The sequence below is a fragment of the Lissotriton helveticus genome, chromosome 3_1, assembly GCF_964261635.1.
Source record: "Lissotriton helveticus chromosome 3_1, aLisHel1.1, whole genome shotgun sequence".
Lineage (NCBI taxonomy): Eukaryota > Metazoa > Chordata > Amphibia > Caudata > Salamandridae > Lissotriton > Lissotriton helveticus.
In genome coordinates, this window is record NC_136061.1 from 1,650,099,411 (window position 1) to 1,650,120,846 (window position 21,436).

The following is a 21,436-nucleotide window of genomic DNA, read 5'->3' on the forward strand; positions in this document are numbered from 1 at the left end:
GACACCTTCAGACAGAACACAACATTAAAAAGGCATATCAAGCATAAAAGTGGAATACTAACTTGCTGATCTTCAATGTGTCCTTTTTTGATTTGAAGACAAACATTATTAATTCTGATGGTATCTGAAGACTGGCTTGAAAGGGACTTTGGAGAACTGCCAAGAAAAGAACCACTTCCATTTCTCCCAAAAGTTTCTTCGCAGGCTTTTTTCACTGCATTGACGGTCTTCTCATCATTGTTCATTAAGCGGATCTCTTTTAAATGCACACCAAGACGATCTCGGTCAGCCAATTCCTTTATATGCCTCACTATTATTTCTGCACATTCCTGCAGTGGAAAATTGAAAATTCCAGAGGACAGCGCTGGAATGGCCACAGAATCTATAATGTACATTCCATTAGCGATGCCTTCAAAGATATTTGTAATGGCTTTCTTAAGGAGACCTTGACATTGTCCATGACTATGGCCCCATTTTGAACAATTCGGGCCTACAGCATGAATTACATATTTGCAAGGAAGATTTCCTCCAGTGGTGATCACACATTCTCCAGTTGCTACTTTTTTGCACTTGTTAATGATGACTTTGCTTGCTTTTTCAATCTCAATGCCACCAGCAGTTACAATGGCCAAGGCAAGACCTCCAGTATGTGCCAAATCTTCATTAGCAGCATTCACTACAGCAGCTACACGTTGCTGTGTTAAATCACCCATCCAGACAGATAAGTTAACTCTCCCTGTTTTGCCTATTGTTGTCTCATACACCTTCTTATCAGATACAGTTCTTGACTGAGTAGTCCAAGCGGAATCCATAAGGAAAGCCTCACAGTCAAATTTCATCTTAATTATTTCACTTAAGCAATTGCTTTGCTTAAGAACATCATAGACAGCATCTTCAATTGGAACTGCAACTGTGTTCTCCTGAAGCATGTTCCGTTCTGGGAAAAAAAGCATATTATTATTATTTTGACTATACTGGACATCAAAATAACTGAATGACAAAAGCTGTACAAATTAGAAAGTTACTAACCTATGATCACCCCTCCTTTATTTTCAGTCATGACCCTCTTCTATACACAACATGTGGGAAGTTCGCATCTTGCCGCCCTAACATCTCGTAGCAGCACCAAAATCTCCAATATGGAAGGTGCTGCCAGAGACCAGTTCAGGTAAAGAATAATGCTACTCACATGCTGCTCCTCCCCACTGAGAAGCTAGTTCCCTGTACACATGGCATTTCAGAGGAAATACAATTGATCAATAAATTACCTTTACACCAGATTTTTGACTAATTTTTCACTATGTTTATGCTGAATTAAACCTATTACACAACACTAAACCCCTAATAAAATAATCACATCCTACAATGATTCATAAACATGCGTCCCACAGAGCAAAATTACAAATTCTCTTTCAAGTTTAAATTTGTTATTATCAAACAATGATGGACATATATCCTATTTTTACTTTAATTGTTTTGATATAAATATATTGTACATCACATATATTTCATTTCATATATACAATATTTTTCTTAAAAATAAATCCCAGACTAAGGAGCCCCAATTACCAAAGGGGAAGAAAGTCACTTAATTGTGGTATATGTCTCCACATAAAACAGTCAATACACATAAAGGGAACAAAACATATATTCAAAACTCCGTATTAAATGTACAACCAACTTTTTATTGCAAATAAAGAAGTGGTAACTTGTATCTCTTGGGGCACTTCAAGCGTCTTACTTCTTTTAGACTAACCTTACCACTGCTCAGCCTATATATTGTATCAATCAGGCCAAGCAGACTTCCGAAGTAGATGATCACAAAAACGAATCATCTACTTCGGGCGCCTGCTTGACCTGAGTTACCACTTCTTTCTTTGCAATAAAAAGTTAGTTGTACATTTGATATGGAGCCTCCATGTGTATAAAGCATCTTTTTATAAATACTGTCAGATACATTGTTTTTTGAACTGTGAAACACTTTATTACATCATCGCCCTGATGAAGGACGGTACATGGGATTTCCGAAACGCGCGTCGGCACAATTGTGTTGTTTGATTTGTTAGTGATGTGTAAAATTGTTATGCATTGTCTATATTGTTAGTCTTTGTTAAATGTATTAGTTTTGAATATATGTTGTGTTTCCTTTATGTGTATTGACTGTTTTATGTGGAGACGTACCACAATTAAGTGACTTTCTCTCCCTTTGGTGATTGGGGTTCCTTAGTGTGGGATTAATTTTTAAGAAAAATATTGTATAGATGAAATGAAATATATGTGATGTACAATAGATTTATATCAGTAAAAAATTAAAGTAAAAATAGAATATATGTCCATCATTGTTTGATAATAAAAATATAAACTTGAGAGAATGAAACATTTCCTAGCTCTCGTAACGGAAAGTTCCATTTCTATTAAGGACTCGGAGGCGCGGGTTATGCTTTTCTTTCTTCACTTTTATTCAACAGCAGCCATTTAAAGTCAGAAAAAAACTAACATTCCCATCAATCATAGGGAATAAACAGTTAAACAATAGAGTGCCAACAGATAGAGTGTCCTTTCATCTGCACCAATCAGAGATCCCCCTGGTGTTGATAGTCCTCGCAGAGTCGGACGCGCCGTCGAGAGCCCTCTATCGGTGAAACACAAGCACCGCACTCCGGCACCAACAGCACAGCCGCTAGGGAGCTGAGACGCTCCCACGGCCGCTTGTGCGCCACCGAGCAGCGGCTGCTCGCAAGCCGAAAAGAACCTGCAATCAGAGGAACTGTAATAAAGCCGCAAAGCTACAGAGGACCACGTGCGTCCCAGAAGAAATAATGGCGCGCCCACGCTCTTTACCAACGCGCTGTGAGGGATAAGGCTGTGAAGATTAACGCCACAGCATACACAAAGTGCGTGGGCAAACAAATAATCCAGCACCAAAACCACAATAAACAGTAGAAATAAACCTCTAGGTCAAATATATATAGAACAATCCTACAATAATAAGCGTATTGAGAAAAACCAAAGGCATGACTTATCTTGGCTGCAAGCAGCGAAGAAAGAGGAAGCATGGACACAGGCAGAGGACTATCAACACCAGGGGGATCTGATTGGTGCAGATGAAAAGACACTATCTGTTGGCACTCTATTGTTTACCTGTTTATTCCCTATGATTTATGAGAATGTTGTTTTTTATCGGACTTTAAAAGGCTGCTGTTAAATAAAGGTGAAGAAAGAAACGCATAATCCTTGCCTCCGGTCCGGACATAGAATTTGTAATTTTCCTCTGTGGGACACGTTTATGAATCATTGTAGGATGTGATTATTTTATTAGTGGTTTAGTGTTGTGTAATAGGTTGTTTTTCCATGGTTTTCCCCTATAATTTTCGCTTTACAGGGACCCTCTCATATATATTAAACTGCAGAGTTACATTCGTAGTCCTTTACAAGATAAACCGAGTCCTTTTCATAAAATACCATTTGCACTTCCACAGCATATAATGACACCATTTTCAAATGGAGACCTACACACGTACTACGGGTGCACTCGTTTATATAGACAGCAAAAAGTAATGTATGAATTTTAATGACTGAATTTATGTGAACTAGTTTTGGTGTACCCCATTCCAATGTTTATTACTTAATCTGTGAAAGTGCAGGATGTGTCAGCCATAGAAAAATGTGCCTTGGTTCTGGTCCTAGAGAAACAAACCAGCCCAAACCCCTATGCCACATCCCCCTTGGATGGGAATTAATGCAACCCCAGACCCTGTTTCCGCCCAGCAAAGCCTGCTCTCGGAAGTGCAGATTGAGTCCCTATGGCACAGCGGGCAACTGCTAGGTCACATCCCCTATGAACAGAAACAGAAAAACCAGGTTGTAAAGATGAGGGGTTGCTGAATAACCACAGGATACAGGGTAGGTTAAGTACGCTATTTATTTATGAACATATGCAGCTTTAGGAGCGCCGAGCCAGAGTGTCCCGTTCTCTGGCGTTCGCGCCTCCGTGTGAGGATGCGCGCGCAGCCGTAAACATGGCCGCCAGCACGTCACGTCGCCACGCGACGTGATACGCTAGAGCGCTACTCTACATATCTCCCTTTTTTCCCCAACAATGAAACTTTTAACTTACAGTCCGCCGCTCATATCAAAGTCCTGAAACCGGGCTGGTCTCACCACTGTCCTTCCACTCCGGGTCAGTCTTACTGGGGTAGACATGGTCTCTCTCTCATGAATCTCTGCACCACCTCCTTCATTGCTCAGCGCGGCCGCGCTCTCTCCTGATCTCCTCGTGTTCACTTCCTTCACCGTTCTTATGCTGCTATTCTCGCCATGCTCCACACCAGCTTCTCTTCTACTCATGTCCAGTCTCTCATCACCTTGTTCCTGTTCCACGTAGGGTTCCTCCCCACCTTCTAGCTCCACTCCATCTTGACTCCACTGCAGTACCTTGTTGCACCTCGCCATGCGGTCCTGCGACCATACATTTCCGTCGCTCAACAAGGCTGCTCCGTCATATACCTCCTTCACCTGCAGTGGTTTGTTGTACTTACTGTCCCCCTTCCTTTGCAACGTTGCCAACTTGACTCGTACCCACTCGCCTTCTTCTAGCTCAGTGTCCTTCACGTTCCTACGCTTGTTGTAGTGTTTGGTGTATATTTTCTGTGCTTTCTTCAAGTTTGCCAGGACCACTGCAGGGGACCACTTACTTGTTATGGTTTTTTCTTTCCATACTCGGTTTTCTTTTGTGAAGGGGTCACGGCCTCTCAATATTTGGAAGGGACTATATCCTGTTCCCGTGGGGGTGATCGGTATGCCCAAACCATATGCCATATTTCTTTCTCCCAGTCCTTGTTGCTTGATATCGCTGCTTGCACTGACCCCATCACCATCCTATTGAAACGTTCCACCAGTCCATTACCAGCGGGGTGATAGATTGAGGTGTGCTTGGAGAGAATACCATTTCTCTCCATAAAGCTGCTCCACTTGTCAGAGGTAAATTGGGGGCCGTTATCACTCAGGATGGACTTTGGAATGCCCTCCCTCACAAACGTGTCAGTCAAAAACCTTAAGATGGTTTCTGTGTCCATAACCTCCTCCACCTTCAATTCGCGCCACTTCGAGTATCTGTCAATGAGGACGCACACATATTTTTGGATGCCTTGCCCATCTAAGATCGGACCTAAGATGTCTATGGACAGTTCCTCCCACGGATTCTGTGGTAGGTCAAATTTTTCCAACGCCGGTCGCAGGGGTTTTAGTGTCTTATCCGCTCCCTGGCACTGTGAGTACTCTCTGACATGTCGCTCTGTCCGTATGTCCATGCCTGGCCACCAGTAATTTTCCTTGGTCCTCAATTTCATCTTACCTATTCCTAAATGGCCTTCGTGGAGTATTGTCAGTAAGTTGGGAATTATACCTGCTGGGGGTATGACCTTGTCTCCCCTGTAAACATACACTCCTTGATCGTCCATTGACAACTCTTCCCTGACCTCGTAGTACGGTCTTAGGTTCTCGTCGGTGTGTCGTTTATCTGGCCATCCCTTAGTGATGCATGTTTTCACCTCCTGCATGGTGTGGTCTTCACTGTAGGCTGCACTCCACTCCTGATTGCTGATAACTCTTTCTTGGTCATCCAACAGGGCTACCATTTCTTCTCCAGCTGACTGGTCCTCCTCTCCAGGTTCCATGGCTGCCGCTCTGCTTAAGTAGTCTGCCACCTTGTTCCGACTGCCTGGGATGTATTCTACATCATATCTAAATTCCAGTAGTTTCAATGTCATTTTGGATATCCTGGGTGTGGCACTCGCATGTCCGCTGGACGTTAGTACTTTAACCAAAGGTTTGTGGTCCGTCTTTAGCTAGAATCGCGTGCCCCACAGGAGTTGTCTGAACCTTGTTGTTGCCCATACGGCTGCCAGCATCTCCTTTTCAATGATGCTGTATTTCGTTTCCATGTCGCTCAGTGTGCGGGAGGCGAAACTGAGGGTTTCCATCACTCCTTGCCCTCGGTCCTGCATTAACACCGCGCCCAGTCCCTTGTCGCTGGCGTCTGTCGTGAGTACTGTTCTGCCCTGAGGGTCATATCCTTTCAGTGGTACAGCTCCTACCACATCTTTCTTGATGTCCTCGAATTCTCTTTGGGTTTCCTCCGTCCAGCAAAACACCGAGCTCTCTCTTGTCAGCTTCCTCATGTGGTGTGTCTTTGTTGCAAAATGCTGCACGAACTTACTGTAGTATTCTGCCATTCCTAGGAATGACCTGACATCTTTTTTACTGGCAGGTGGTGGCGCTTCACAAATCGCTTTTACGTTTTCAGTCTTTGGCGTGATGCCCTGCACTCCGATTTCGTGCCCTAGGTAGGTCACAGATTCCATGCCCAACCGGCACTTTGCCCACTCCGCCGTGAGTCCCTTAGTCTCCAAGACTTTCAGTACTTTGGTTAGTTTCGCATCATGATCTAACTTATCTCGCCCCATCACCAGGATGTCATCCTGGAAGTACTGGATGCCATCCATGTTTTTGAACAGTTGGTGCATCAGTTTCTGGAACTCCGCTGCCACGAGTCCGAACGGCATGCGCCGGAATTGGTAGCACCCGAAGGGGGTAATGAATGAAGTCAATTTTCTGCTCTCCGGGTGTAAGGCGATTTGGTGACATGCTGAGGTCAAGTCTATGGTTGAGTACCACTTGATCCCTCGCGTTTTGGCCAACATCTCCTCGATCCTTGGCAAGTGGAACTTCTCCACGACGATGTTTTTGTTCAATTCGCGCAGGTCTACGCATAGCCTGACCTTCCCGCTGGACTTCATGACGACCACCAGTGGCGCCAGCCACTCAGCGCACGTGATCGGTTCGATGATCCCCTTCCTTTCTAGTTCCTGCAGTTCTTCTTGCACTGCCTCTCTCACTGCCAGGGGTACGTTTCTCACCTTATGAGACACCGGTATGGCTTCTTCCTTGAGTACTATTTTGTGGGCGAATTTTTCTAGCTTTCCCACCGTGCCGCCGAATACTTTGGGGTACTCTCTCTTCCACTTGTCCAGGTCTGGCCAGGCTTCGGGTTCCGTAAGTAGTATCTGCTCTTTCCCTCCTGAATCCAATTTGATGCCCAGGTCGCCCTGGTCTAGCCATCCCAGAACCGATGGTCCCCTTTCTGATATGTACAGCTTACAATTTGCGCTGCGTCCTCTGAATTCGAACCTCAATGGCCGGAATCCTACCATGGGTATGCGGTCTCCATTGTACATGACTGGCCTGATGTCTAGTTGTTCCAGGTCTGGGCCCAAGTGTGGCTTGAATGTTTCGTTCCACACCGCTCTCTTATAGTGTTCATTTAGGTCATCGATGGCGTGAGCATACACGTCGTCGTCTGTGCTCCCACGTTGTTTAGGTACCAGATTTTTGAAAATCCTGAGCCCCTCCGGGCCTAGATTATGTAACAGTATTCGCTTCTTCCAATTTGCTGGTGAACTTTTCATCATTTTCGTCCTCGAGCACTTCTATGAAGTTGTCACCTCCGCATTCTCAGCCATTGGGCTTCATCAGTGCGGTACCTTCTAGCAGATACAGCAACTGACCCACGGCTGGGCACCCACACAACACTTACACCAACTCACCAAGACACGTAAAAAGTAATGGATGGAAATGCTTGGATAAATCTGTACCACAATGATAGGCCTGTCCTATCTTGTTATTTGCGGAGTCTCCGTAGTCGTAAGATTAGTATTAAATGGGAGTTTGTGAATAGCAAAAAAATAGTAAACTTACACAAAAGTGTAAATTTATCTTTGTGAATAAGGTCCTAAATTTGAAATTTTTAAAGTGTCTTTCTTAAAAAAATTCACAGTCACAACATTTTAAAGTATAACAATTTATTGTTGTAATCTTCCTCTTTCCCCTCCCCGCTCCTCCCTCTTGGTACCTTCCTCTTCCCCCCTCCCTCCTTTGGAACGTTCCGCTGGAGTCTGCCTTAGAATGTTGGCAAGCCTCTGGCAGATACGGAGACCAGATGACTGAATAAAGATGTTCTTACTTACTTCTGCTTCAGCTTCTAATTACTTACTTCTACTTCTAATTACATCACTGGCGACGACCTGGCACGAGGGGCCTTTCAGTCATCTCCACTTTCAGTGCTCTCTCCACTTCCTTCTACCAAAGTGCATTTCTGTTCGCTGCTTATCTTCCTTTACTGTCGGACAGCTGTTGCCTGCTGGGAGCAGTTCCCTGTGTATGCTGCATTCCTCGAAGAATTGGTTCCCTCACAGGCCCCTGGGTTGAGCGTTCCCTGCGACGTGCCACTTTCCAAGAGACGTTTCTTTGGTAAAATCCGGACTATTTTGTGGGGAATCTGTTTCTTTAGGAAGAGGACTCTGCTGCAATCCTGTCCGGTTCTTCGAGGCAGTTCTGTGGTTTGATTCTCGTCGCACTGGCGAGCTGTTCTACTTTGCACCAGAGGTTGTGACGGCCACAAAGGGGAGTCTGCTCTGTCATTCTTTGAAGTGACTTGGGGTTCTCTGAATGAACGGTACCGCTGTAATAAAGTTCCAGCTTCTCCCGTTGCTCTGTTCCTCGAGCAGTTCCCTGCATTCCCCGACTGGGTTCATTAGACACTCTGCCACAATAAGTTAAGCCTCGTGCCTTCCCCGCATTTTCGTCCCTGGGGAAGTAACCTGTGGTATCCAGACTCAGGTTGTCAGTACCTCGTTTTGATGATCCGCCCAAGCCTGCAGAGGACTCGTGGCATTGCTGTCAGGTGTGTTTGTCATCTACTTTCTCGTCATCACGGCATCTCGGAGGCACTTCCCTGCTGCTAGACTTCGCTGCCCGGACGATCTAACGGCCATAGAGGGACCTGATCTGTCATTATCCTGGGCCCTTAACTCTTCAATTTGTCGCTCCACACCCTGCCTGAGATGACACTGAGTTCACTGTGACACCGCGCTACTGACCCAGCTTCCTGTTTCCTCACGCCTGTGCGTCCCGAGGTAAACTCATTCCTCTTTCGGAGATACACTTTCGTCCTCCTCGTCAACTTCACTCGCCACACCTGCGCCCTTCAGGCATTGTGCTTCGCTTGTTTGAACTGCTTCCTGCAGTTCCCTCCGGTTCGCTGAGGAACACCGATGTAATGTACATTTTGTTTATGGGCTGCCTGCCTTTGGCCCTCCCTGTCATTTCTCCGCAGCTGCATCTACCTTCTCCCAGCTCACTCCCTCTCCATGCCAAGCAGTGTGAAACGCTCCTTGCGGTGTCTCACACACCACTCCCTCTGTTCTGTTGCACTGTGTGTGCACCCGTTGCACGGTGACACACACCCCTTTTACTCCTTTTCTGTTGTGGGCGCACTCCATCCTTGGTGACGCACGCACCTGTACTCAAATTCCAAGGCTCCAAGTGCATACTATATTGACCCTACAATCTGCTATATATCAGAGTTTGACAGGTTTGACTGACTCTTCTCCTCTGCGGCAAGTGTGTGCACTTCTACTGTGACACGCAAACCTTCTCCTTGTCCTCAAGTGATTTGAGAGCGTATCGAAATTGTCATTCATCCCTCATTTCAGCATCAGTTATCCTGCATTCCTTACCTTACTTACAGTGTATCATTGCAATTGAATTGTATGATGGTATTACAGTATTACAGGAATAGTTCTCAGTGCTTTCTGTACATATTGCCATTTTTTTTCACTTCAGCATCAGTTATGCTGCATTCTTTCCTTCCACAGATCATCCTTGTTATTGTATTTGTATTACAGTAATAGCATATTTCACCTGCCTTACTATGGCTGTACCAGCAATGAGTCAACCACCTTCCTTTCTCAATGAGATTGGGGAACCGGAAATCCACTGGAAGGATTGGATTCATTTGTTTACTTCATACGTGATCGCAATAGGCAGCGAAGGATAGTCTCCTGTCTGCAAACAACACATCCTATTGCATAACTTAGGAATTCAAGGTAGGAAGATATACAATACTTTACCTGAACCAGAGTTAGAAGAGGATGAGGATGATACAGATGTGTTTAAAGTTACCCTCTTGAAATTGGAAGCACATTTTGGTGACAGGATAAATGTAGTCTTGGAGCGGCATAAATTCTCTACCCGCTTCCAGGGTAAACAAGAATCCGTCACCAACTATGTAGCAGCACTCAGAGGTCTAACCAAATGATGTGATTTTGGTGCACTCAACGATTCCCTTACCAGGGACTAGTTAGTAAGGTGCACCAACAACACCTGTAAACAAGAAAAACTTCTGGCAAAAAATCCTACTCTAAAAGAGGCTATTAGCCTTCGGGGCTGCGGTGAAGAGGGTACATTATTCCATACCCTCTGGGACTGCCCATCCATAACTAACTACTGGCGGCAGGTGATGCGCACTATTTTCGCAAACACTGAAGGTCTCATTGACACCAGAGCCACGTAAATGTATATTGAATATTTGGGATCCGAATGACTTATCCAGATATGCACAAATATGGGGAACATTGGCTATTATGGTGGCAAAGCGGGATATAGCACAAAAATGGGGCGCTTCGGAATTGCCCACCCTGGCGCAATGGAGCAGGAACATGGACTTGTTGATGTTGACAGAAAAAGCGGTGTATGTCACCAGAGCTTGCCCTAGTAAGTGGAACAAGGTTTGGACTTTCTGGAATGTGTATAGAGGGGAAATATGTGACCTGTTGCCAGAAGACGATGATGCCAGCTCTGATGAGGAGGAGGAGGAGGGAGAGTGGGACTGATACGGGCAAATTACTGGAGGAAAAGAGGGTGCACAATGAAGTAACATACAGGAAAATGTAATTCTGAACTACGATTCTGTATAATTGTATGTCTAAGTTTTTACAATACTAATGGCATACTAAATGTCAACGTGTATGTTTGTTACACTAGAAAAGAATAAAAATTGTTAAAAAAAAAAAAGAGGCTATTAGCATAGCAATATCTATAGAGCACACTGCTAAGTGTATCAAGGAAATGAAAACACCCAATGAAGTAGTTGCCAATGTTATTGACATCAGTAGTACACACAACAGGTTCAGTGATAATGAAATACTTAAGGTCGGACCCGGAGGAGTCAACGTTGATGTACCAGTCAGAGTAACTGAGGGTTTAAAATGCTACAGATGTGGTAGCCAACAATTTGCCAATGCTGCCAACACTAATTCACCAATAGCTTAGTTTCCTTCCTCGCTTACAACTCAAACATAAAGCGAGCGGCTTCTTATTTCCTTGAATCAATCTGATTTATTTATTTTAACTTCATAGAATTTTGTTTGTTCAATTTTTTCAAAACACTTTTTGCAATTTCAATATAATACATAACATACAAAATTATTCGTTTGTTGAAAACATTTTCATCTCTTAAAATACTCCCTTTCTCTCATTCATACAAAAAACTTGTGAGTGAACCACTTACATACATTCTCATACACTCTAATAGACACCACAAAATTAACAAAACTTTTTTAAAGAACTCATGCACTGTGAATACAATGCTGCCATAGATATCAAGTTGGTATATTTTTCAATTCTTTTATACAGGTTTTTAATCATTCCTAATCTTATGGCATATTATCCATTCGGTCTACGCGTTTCGAACTCTGTTTATTCTTGAGTTCTCATCAGGACCAAACTGAAAAATAAAAAAGGGGGGAGCCTTAGTTAGGATTCAGTTCGCTATCATCACAGAAACTACTCGTTGGCTCAACATCCGCCGTAAGCAGCTTACCTCGTTAGTTAGTCACCATTACTTGTGAGCTATATGTAAAAGAGACGACGCTGGACAACCTAAATGACATCAAGAAACTCCTTTAGTTCTCCTATAACGCAAGCATTTTGTCACAAAAATATATTATCTGGCTTTTAAGTTACTCACCAATGTAGTTTGGTGACCCTGTGGATGAATAATGGGATGTCAGTATCTGGTTTATGTATTATACAATGTTCTATGTGCAAGGTTGGTGGATGTTGGTTTCTCACCTTTTCTTTTCTTTTCAGGGGATCCCCAATTCTTGAAATTGATTTTTATAGTGATGTAGTCTCTGTAGGGGCAACCACATTGGATTTGTGTTGGTTAATTGCTCAGATGCCTTGATATGCAGTGAAACACAGAAACGGCGAGTGTTTACCTTGTTTAAAGAGGCGCCATGACTTTGAGCCAGCTCGAAGACCTGTAAAGGTAGAGCAGAGCGTCCGTATTTGTATTGTTCATGGTCATTTTACATGATACTACAGTTGTGCCTAGAGTAGGCGGCCGGGCTCATTAGTTCAAAATTTACCTTGTTCTTCGTTATGTTAACGACTTGTACGCTGGCTCCATTCGGATCCGTATGTTTACCGGTCGGCATCCGATTGAATGCGCATGCGTTCTGATGTTGAATGAAACGTTCCCTCGGGCTCCAATGATGAAGCGCGTCAATTGCGAGCGCCATTTTGAAAGGTGGTAGTGTTCTTACTGCGCAAAAGGATTTTCTTATGTGGTTGCATCTATAGTTTATGCATCATTGTTAGATCCATATGATTTGTGAGTTTAATTTGTATGTGACTGGGTTTAGTAGAGAGTGTGAATAAATTTCAGGAAATATGTCCTTGGGTCCCAATATTGGAGTGTGTCAAATTTGAGCGCAATTTTGAAAGGTGTTCATATTCCTCAATGGTTATTCTTATGTAGTTTTATATGGAGGTTATGCTGGCTAAATCCTTATGATTTATGAGTTTGTGTTGAGGATATTGTGTTCTCATCAGTTGTTTAGATTGGTTGTTGTCGTTCTAATTACAGCTTGTACATTTCAGATAATTCATTCAATCCCTCCATCGCAGAATTGAATCGCACAATCATCATTGCTTCATAGCGGGATAGTTTGGCATCCAAATCTCCGCCTCTTTTGTCATTCTCCACCTTAGTGATGACAGTCCAACGCAAATCGGTTTCGATATGGTTTTTTTGCTGCCAGTGTAGAACTAGGGGAGCATTGGGGACCTTCCTTTTGATTCTTGATCGATGTTGTTGAATTCAAGTTTTGATCTCTTGGTTCGTTTTCCCTACATACAGTAGGTCGCATGGACATATTATTCCATAGATCACATACCGTGACTTACAGTTGGTAAATTTCTCGTGTCTCCAAGAGGTGGTTTTGTGTTTGAAAACAATTCCTTCATTTGTGGTTGCGCAACAATTGCAGCTGCCACATTTATGGTGGCCCTGGATTGGTGGAAATCCCAACATGTTTCTTAGGTTTGCAGGTTCTTTAGTGGGAATTGCCGCTCTTATCAATTTATTCGCTATACTGGCCTCCTTCCGGAATGCGAATAAGGGCGCATTAGTGAATTCCTCATTTAAATTTTTGATTAAATGCCAATTGGATTTGATCACTTTTTTTAAATTGTTGGAATTGGGGCAATATGTACTCACAAGAACCATCCGGTTCATTTTTTGCTTGTTTTTCTTTTCCAAGAGACATTCCCTTGGCGTCCACCATGCTCTTTTTCTGCTTCTTTTTAACAGTTTTTTAGGGTAGCCACGTTCAATCAGGTTTGTTATCAGTTTGTCGGAGTGTTTCATGAATTCTTCTTTTTGGTAACAATTTCGACGAATTCGTAAAAATTGACCATAGGGAAGGTTCTCCTTAAGGCTCCGAGGATGATTGCTTTTGAAATGCAATGATTTGTTGCGGTCCGTAGCTTTTTTGTATAAGGTGGTGATTAATCCTCCTTCCTGAGAGGGATAGATTTCGACATCCAAAAAAGGCATATTTGTCTTGGAGTAAGTGAGGCTGAATTTTATCTCCTGGGTCCTATTGTTTAACCAATGGTGGAAGTTGATTAGTTCCTCTTCTGGTCCGGTCCACACGAAAAAAATGTCATCGATAAAACGGCTCCAATTATTTATCCACTGGAGAAAAGGATTGTTATCGTAGACAAATTTTTCTTCATAATCTCTTGGAAAAGAAAAACAAGCAAAAAATGAACCGGATGGTTCTTGTGAGTACATAGTGCCCCAATTCCAACAATTTAAAAAAAGTGATCAAATCCAATTGGCATTTAATCAAAAATTTAAATGAGGAATTCACTAATGCGCCCTTATTCGCATTCCGGAAGGAGGCCAGTATAGCGAATAAATTGATAAGAGCGGCAATTCCCACTAAAGAACCTGCAAACCTAAGAAACATGTTGGGATTTCCACCAATCCAGGGCCACCATAAATGTGGCAGCTGCAATTGTTGCGCAACCACAAATGAAGGAATTGTTTTCAAACACAAAACCACCTCTTGGAGACACGAGAAATTTACCAACTGTAAGTCACGGTATGTGATCTATGGAATAATATGTCCATGCGACCTACTGTATGTAGGGAAAACGAACCAAGAGATCAAAACTCGAATTCAACAACATCGATCAAGAATCAAAAGGAAGGTCCCCAATGCTCCCCTAGTTCTACACTGGCAGCAAAAAAACCATATCGAAACCGATTTGCGTTGGACTGTCATCACTAAGGTGGAGAATGACAAAAGAGGCGGAGATTTGGATGCCAAACTATCCCGCTATGAAGCAATGATGATTGTGCGATTCAATTCTGCGATGGAGGGATTGAATGAATTATCTGAAATGTACAAGCTGTAATTAGAACGACAACAACCAATCTAAACAACTGATGAGAACACAATATCCTCAACACAAACTCATAAATCATAAGGATTTAGCCAGCATAACCTCCATATAAAACTACATAAGAATAACCATTGAGGAATATGAACACCTTTCAAAATGGCGCTCAAATTTGACACACTCCAATATTGGGACCCGAGGACATATTTCCTGAAATTTATTCACACTCTCTACTAAACCCATTCACATACAAATTAAACTCACAAATCATATGGATCTAACAATGATGCATAAACTATAGATGCAACCACATAAGAAAATCCTTTTGCGCAGTAAGAACACTACCACCTTTCAAAATGGCGCTCGCAATTGACGCGCTTCATCATTGGAGCCCGAGGGAACGTTTCCTTCAACATCAGAACGCATGCACATTCAATCGGATGCCGACCGGTGAACATACGGATCCGAATGGAGCCAGCGTACAAGTCGTTAACATAACGAAGAACAAGGTAAATTTTGAACTAATGAGCCCGGCCGCCTACTCTAGGCACAACTGTAGTATCATGTAAAATGACCATGAACAATACAAATACGGACGCTCTGCTCTACCTTTACAGGTCTTCGAGCTGGCTCAAAGTCATGGCGCCTCTTTAAACAAGGTAAACACTCGCCGTTTCTGTGTTTCACTGCATATCAAGGCATCTGAGCAATTAACCAACACAAATCCAATGTGGTTGCCCCTACAGAGACTACATCACTATAAAAATCAATTTCAAGAATTGGGGATCCCCTGAAAATAAAATAAAAGGTGAGAAACCAACATCCACCAACCTTGCACATAGAACATTGTATAATACATAAACCAGATACTGACATCCCATTATTCATCCACAGGGTCACCAAACTACATTGGTGAGTAACTTAAAAGCCAGATAATATATTTTTGTGACAAAATGCTTGCGTTGTAGGAGAACTAAAGGAGTTTCTTGATGTCATTTAGGTTGTCCAGCGTCGTCTCTTTTACATATAGCTCACAAGTAATGGTGACTAACTAACGAGGTAAGCTGCTTACGGCGGATGTTGAGCCAACGAGTAGTTTCTGTGATGATAGCGAACTGAATCCTAACTAAGGCTCCCCCTTTTTTATTTTTCAGTTTGGTCCTGATGAGAACTCAAGAATAAACAGAGTTCGAAACGCGTAGACCGAATGGATAATATGCCATAAGATTAGGAATGATTAAAAACCTGTATAAAAGAATTAAAAAATATACCAACTTGATATCTATGGCAGCATTGTATTCACAGTGCATGAGTTCTTTAAAAAAGTTTTGTTAATTTTGTGGTGTCTATTAGAGTGTATGAGAATGTATGTAAGTGGTTCACTCACAAGTTTTTTGTATGAATGAGAGAAAGGGAGTATTTTAAGAGATGAAAATGTTTTCAACAAACGAATAATTTTGTATGTTATGTATTATATTGAAATTGCAAAAAGTGTTTTGAAAAAATTGAACAAACAAAATTCTATGAAGTTAAAATAAATAAATCAGATTGATTCAAGGAAATAAGAAGCCGCTCCCTTTATGTTTGAGTTGTAAGCGAGGAAGGAAACTAAGCTATTGGTGAATTAGTGTTGGCAGCATTGGCAAATTGTTGATTATATTACGTTAGGCTGTGACTTGGCCTTGCTGCTTGGGAGTCCGTACCCAGTGGTGTTTTTACAGATGTGGTAGCAGCAACCACCTTGCGAACATTGTTCGTTGTACTACCCGCAATGAGACATGTAAAAAATGCAATAAGAGGGGGCACTTTGCTAGAGTTTGCAGAGATGGGGAGAACATCCAGGTGAAAGTGGTTTGTAGTGGAGGGGATCCGTCCCCCAAATATGTATTTCTAGTAAAAGGTGCCAAAGGCAGTGCCCCCCCTGAACCTATACAGTGCGGAAGGTTCTGCTATCCCCAGTAGCAGTACCAAGCGTACCATGGGGCAAGTTGGCCATGGACATAATCGGTCCTACGGACTACATGGGAGTCCAAAAGAAATTCATGATGGTGATGGTACTCATCGACTACGCCTCCCATTGGATCAAGTACAAGTTTGTGCCATGCACCACAACAAGCATCCTCATCGAATTTTTAAGAAACTCTTTCACCAGTGAAGGCGTACCAGAAACCATTGTCACTGACAATGATGTAAAAATCGCTTCGAGCGAGATGAAGAATTTCTTAAATGAGCTGGGCATCAAGCAGGAGAAAACTGCTCTCCATGGTCCCAAGGCCAACGGCTTCATTGTAAAGAAAATTCACAAGATTAGAGAACACATTCATATAGCGGTTGTCAACGGTTGTGATGTGGATAAATCCTTAAAAGAATATCTTTGGTCATACCACACCACTCCCAATTTATTAACCGGAATGTCCCCTTTTACCTCTATTAGGGGACGACAACCAAGCACAAAAGCAATCCCCTTTTGGTCGAGGGGAGGGAAGCCGGTGGCCACCAATACACGAGAAATCAGTTCTCAAATGGTACACATCACTTGACGAGCCAACTCGCGTGATGTTCAGATTGACATTATCCTACTTCCGTGGGGACAGCAGTGTACCAGTTGGTGGAGTCAATATCTCTGTCTGTACGTTTCACCTTACTAAGCCATCTTTGTGGTTCATACCGACATTATCTTACTTCATGGGAACAGCATTTTAAAAGTTGGCTTACATATTTTCTCAGTTCTCCATCGCACATGCTGTTCTGTGTGCATTGTGGTTCTCTCCTGCATTTTGTTTCAGATCTCCAGCTTAGTGTATGTTCACATAGACTTTGACAAGCAGGTAAGGGAACCAACCTGTTATCCTTGGCCATAGGGAGATGTGTTGTAATCTCCCCTCTTAGTGTATTCTCATGCATTTGTTTCAAGTCTCCAGTTTAGTATGTGGTTCACATAGACCCTGCCATGCAGGGAAGGTAATCAACCTGTTATCCCTGGCCGTAGGGAGATGTGTTGTAATCTTCCTGTTTCCCCTCCCCGCTCCTCCGTCTTGGTAGCTTCCTCTTCCCCCCTCCCTCCTTTGGAACGTTGCGCTGGAGTCTGCCTTAGAATGTTGGCAAGCCTCTAGCAGATACGAAGAGCGGATGACTGAATAAAAACATTCTTGCTTACTTCTGCTTCAGCTTTTAATTACTTACTTCTGCTTCTAATTACATCCTTTATGTTAACTAAAAATATTAAGATTGATTGTTTGATCTTTACATTTCAATTTCAAAAATAAATATATGATAAAATTATATGGAACCACACAGATTCCAAGACAAAAATGTGGGCCTGATTAAACATTTTATTTAGGGCAAATCTGGTTTCCTTATTTTCGAACATGGACTTTACACATATTGTAACAACAGTGATAAGGAAAAAGCGGGACGCAGAAAAATGTATCCAGATCATTCATACCTGTTAATCCAAAACCCCTCTATATCCCATATTGTGTTAGCAGCAAGCCACCTAAATAAAGCCCTATATCTAAGAATAAAACAAAATAGGGGTGCCAGATGGCTAACCATTCCTGCACATTAAAGAAGGTTTGTTTTTAATGTTACACAATGGGGTAACATTTTCCCAATAGAAAACAAGTAAGGCAAGATGATAAATGCCCTGGAGAGGTACGAGAGAAGGGGTGTCTGTGGCTGTAAAAAATATTAAACGATTGAACTGGCAATACAAAAGTCTACATCCATTAGAATGCCAGACTTAAATGGGGCTTCGGATTAACAATACATTAGAGTGGAAGCCATGACCAAGCATGCAAGGAGTCTGCTGTGTAGTTGCTGAGGTCTGGCACCAGAGACCCACACAAACAGTTCTCCTGCTCCCCTCAGACTCCTGCAGCTGCTGAGGAGCCTTCCTGACATTTCTCCTGGTCAGTGCCAGACACTGGGTCCCAGGGCACAGGAAGACGGTGGCCCAATTTGTAGGCCTCTGGAGTGAATACCCCCCCCCCTTTCCTAAACTGCACTGGAAGACGAACTAAGGCCATCAAGGGAGTTGTGACTGGGCCTGTCTATGGCCCTTCGACCGATTGTTCGTTACCATTCACCTAAAATTAGGATCATTTATCAGGGACTCAAGTACAGGGGGTGCACATGCCCACGTGGCTGCGACACAGGCGGCATACGAAGGAAGCACAGGCTCATGGAATAGACATACCTGGGTAGTGAGTGGCAATACCCAACCACAGCGCCCTAAAATGAGACTCCAGAACTCTGACTCAGACTCCACTTAGCTGCAGATACCCTGGAGTTGAATGGTGCATGGCGCTAATTGAGCTTGACAATGGTTCGCTCTCAACTGGCCAATACGCTCCCTGTGGACGCCCTCCCCCCCATGACAGTCGGGAGTAATAGCCCACCGGCTGCAGTGGACCTGGGAGCACACACAGGGGCTATTCTCGCAGCAATCAAAGATACGAAGGAGACACTTGAACGCAAAGTTGATTTGATGATGCAGGAGGTGAATCGACTGGGCAATGACCACAGGAACCTGGGGAAGAAAGTCTGAGAGACTGAATCGACTCTGGCCCAGGTGCGGCCAACGGTGACGGATCACACTGCTCGCATAAAAGCATTTGAGCAGGAGGTGGCCCTGCTGGTGGAGAAGGTGGACAACACAGAAGTGAGGTCCCGCTACAACAATATCCGGTTGGTGGGAATCCCAGAGTAAACAGAAGGTCCTCTAATGGAACTGTATTCGGAGAACTGGCTCTTCTCCGTGGTGCAGGAGAGCAGAATTTCCAACTGATTTACAGAGGAACGGGCCTATAGGGTCCCTGGAAAGCCGCCCTCACCTGGGGCGCAGCCATGTGCCACAGTAGTCTGACTGCTAAACTTTCAGGACAGATAAGCCATATTGAGGAAGGCTTGGATACATGGGCCATGGCAGACAGAGAGGGCGAATGTTAACATTTACCCGGACTATACCACAATGGTGCAATGAGACGGAGAGCCTTTCATAAGGGTCAAACAGTCCTTGAGTAAGTAGAACCTCAAATACGCCCAGCTCTTTCCCACAAACAACGGATACTTGTTCAGGGCAGTCCCACTTCTTTGCCACAGTGGCGGAGATATGGAACTTGTTGGATAGACAGGGCTACCAAGCGCCTGAAGGTGAGGTGACACCCGGGAATCTCACTGGCAAAACTAAAAGAGTTCGGGTGATGAAAACGTTAACAAGATATGCGGAAGATATGGCGTTTCTTCACGAAATAGAATATAGATGGATGATTTAGGGTGCTGTGCAGAGGTTTTGGAGGACTGGGAAGGGGAACGATTGCACTCATCAATGTCTACATTCTGCCGTGGCTACAGGTAGCCACATTACACTACTTAGGGCGCATAATAGCAAGCCCTTACTATCCCAGGGGGTGATTTTAACATGGTGTTTGATGCCCATATTGCCAGAACCCACGTCAGACAGGTGTCCCAGCCCTTATCCTTGAAACTCTACAACTTTATACAGGATATCGGCATGGAGGATATATGGAGGATGTTGCATGGGGCATTTAGACGCTACTCATATTATTCAGGAGCACATATTACTCATTCATTGTAGGAAAGCAGGATCTGCTTTTATGGTTACCTACACTTTTTGCCTGGTGCTACGCTGTTATTGACTAGTATGACTGGGATCCTGCTGATCAGGACCCCAGTCTATCTGCTTTCTCCCTTAAATTGTTATGTTTAGTACTTAGGTACATCCCAGATTGGATACTGGGGTACCCTTATCAGTCTCTAGTACATGGTATTAAGGTACCCGGGCCAGAGGTCCCCCATGGGTTGAACCATGCATTGTGCCACCAATGGGAGACCTTTCAAACTGCCACTACAGGCCTGCCATTGCAGCCTGTGTAAGCTGGTGCTACCACCACTTACTAAGGCCACCACATTTAAAATCTGCAAGTCACCCCTATAGCAGGCCTTATCATTCCTGAAGTAAGGGGCTTGGTTTTAAGTGGAAGGGTGCCCCTGCATTAGCAGCCTACGGAATCCTGGATTGTAAGTGAAACAGCCGTAAACTATATAGAGGGGCCCTGCATAATTATGCGATGACCATCTCGAAATTGGCTGAATCGAATCCTAACATGTTTGGTATCAAACATGTCGGAATCATACCCCCACACCGTAAACAGTGTGGAAGGTATGATTCTAAGCACTGGAACGGGCCTCCGTTAGGCTCCCGGTGCCAGTCTTCTAGACCTGGTCAGCACAACATGGCTACTGCCGACCAGAGACACTATTCTGCCCTCCTGATGCTGAGCCAACTTTGAGCAGGGGAAGGCAGAACAATAGGTATCCTGCCACAGGGAGGTGTGACCACCTCCCAGACAGGATGTATTGTATTGGGGCCGGGTGGGTGTGCTTGCCAGCGCCACTCAGTCTGCATGAGGGGCACATTTGGTGTCCCAGTGCATAGTCCAGTTCAAACTAGCTCTGGGAGCCGTTGGCTCCCGCTCTGGCGTGAAACGGGACAAATGACATGGGACTAACCTCCACCCTGTCCAGACCCTTCCCTGAATCGTCCCATCCCGTTCATTAGGCTACTTAAAGGCTTACCTGAGGGTGGGTCCCTAGATTCGCACTCTGGACTTCGTTTGGGCTTGAGTTCGCCCCCCTTTTCGTCTGCTGTATGGTTTGTGCCTGTGCTCTATACAGGAACCTTCCAAGGCCTGTGGGCATCCATGAAACCTGAAGGAATCTCCCTTAAAGTGAAGGAGTCACTTCCTTGCATCTGCAGGCACCACAACTAACTTGACCGGTCTGCTGAACCTGAGCTCCTATTGACTCTGAAAGGTTC

At 43.9% G+C, this 21,436-nt stretch overlaps 1 protein-coding gene across 3 annotated transcripts in view; it reads right to left on the reverse strand.

The window, feature by feature from the left end:
• Positions 1 to 21,436, reverse strand: part of PARP9 (poly(ADP-ribose) polymerase family member 9) — a 797,801-nt gene that overhangs the window by 604,185 nt on the left and 172,180 nt on the right. For 2 of the 3 annotated variants that reach the window (XM_078682417.1, XM_078682418.1), the window contains one exon: positions 63 to 937. In XM_078682417.1, coding sequence (XP_078538543.1) covers positions 63 to 937 — 875 coding nt within the window. Of the gene's footprint in view, positions 1 to 62; positions 938 to 8,050; positions 9,377 to 21,436 lie in introns of those variants that run through there. The other variant, XM_078682419.1, reaches the window with a different exon arrangement.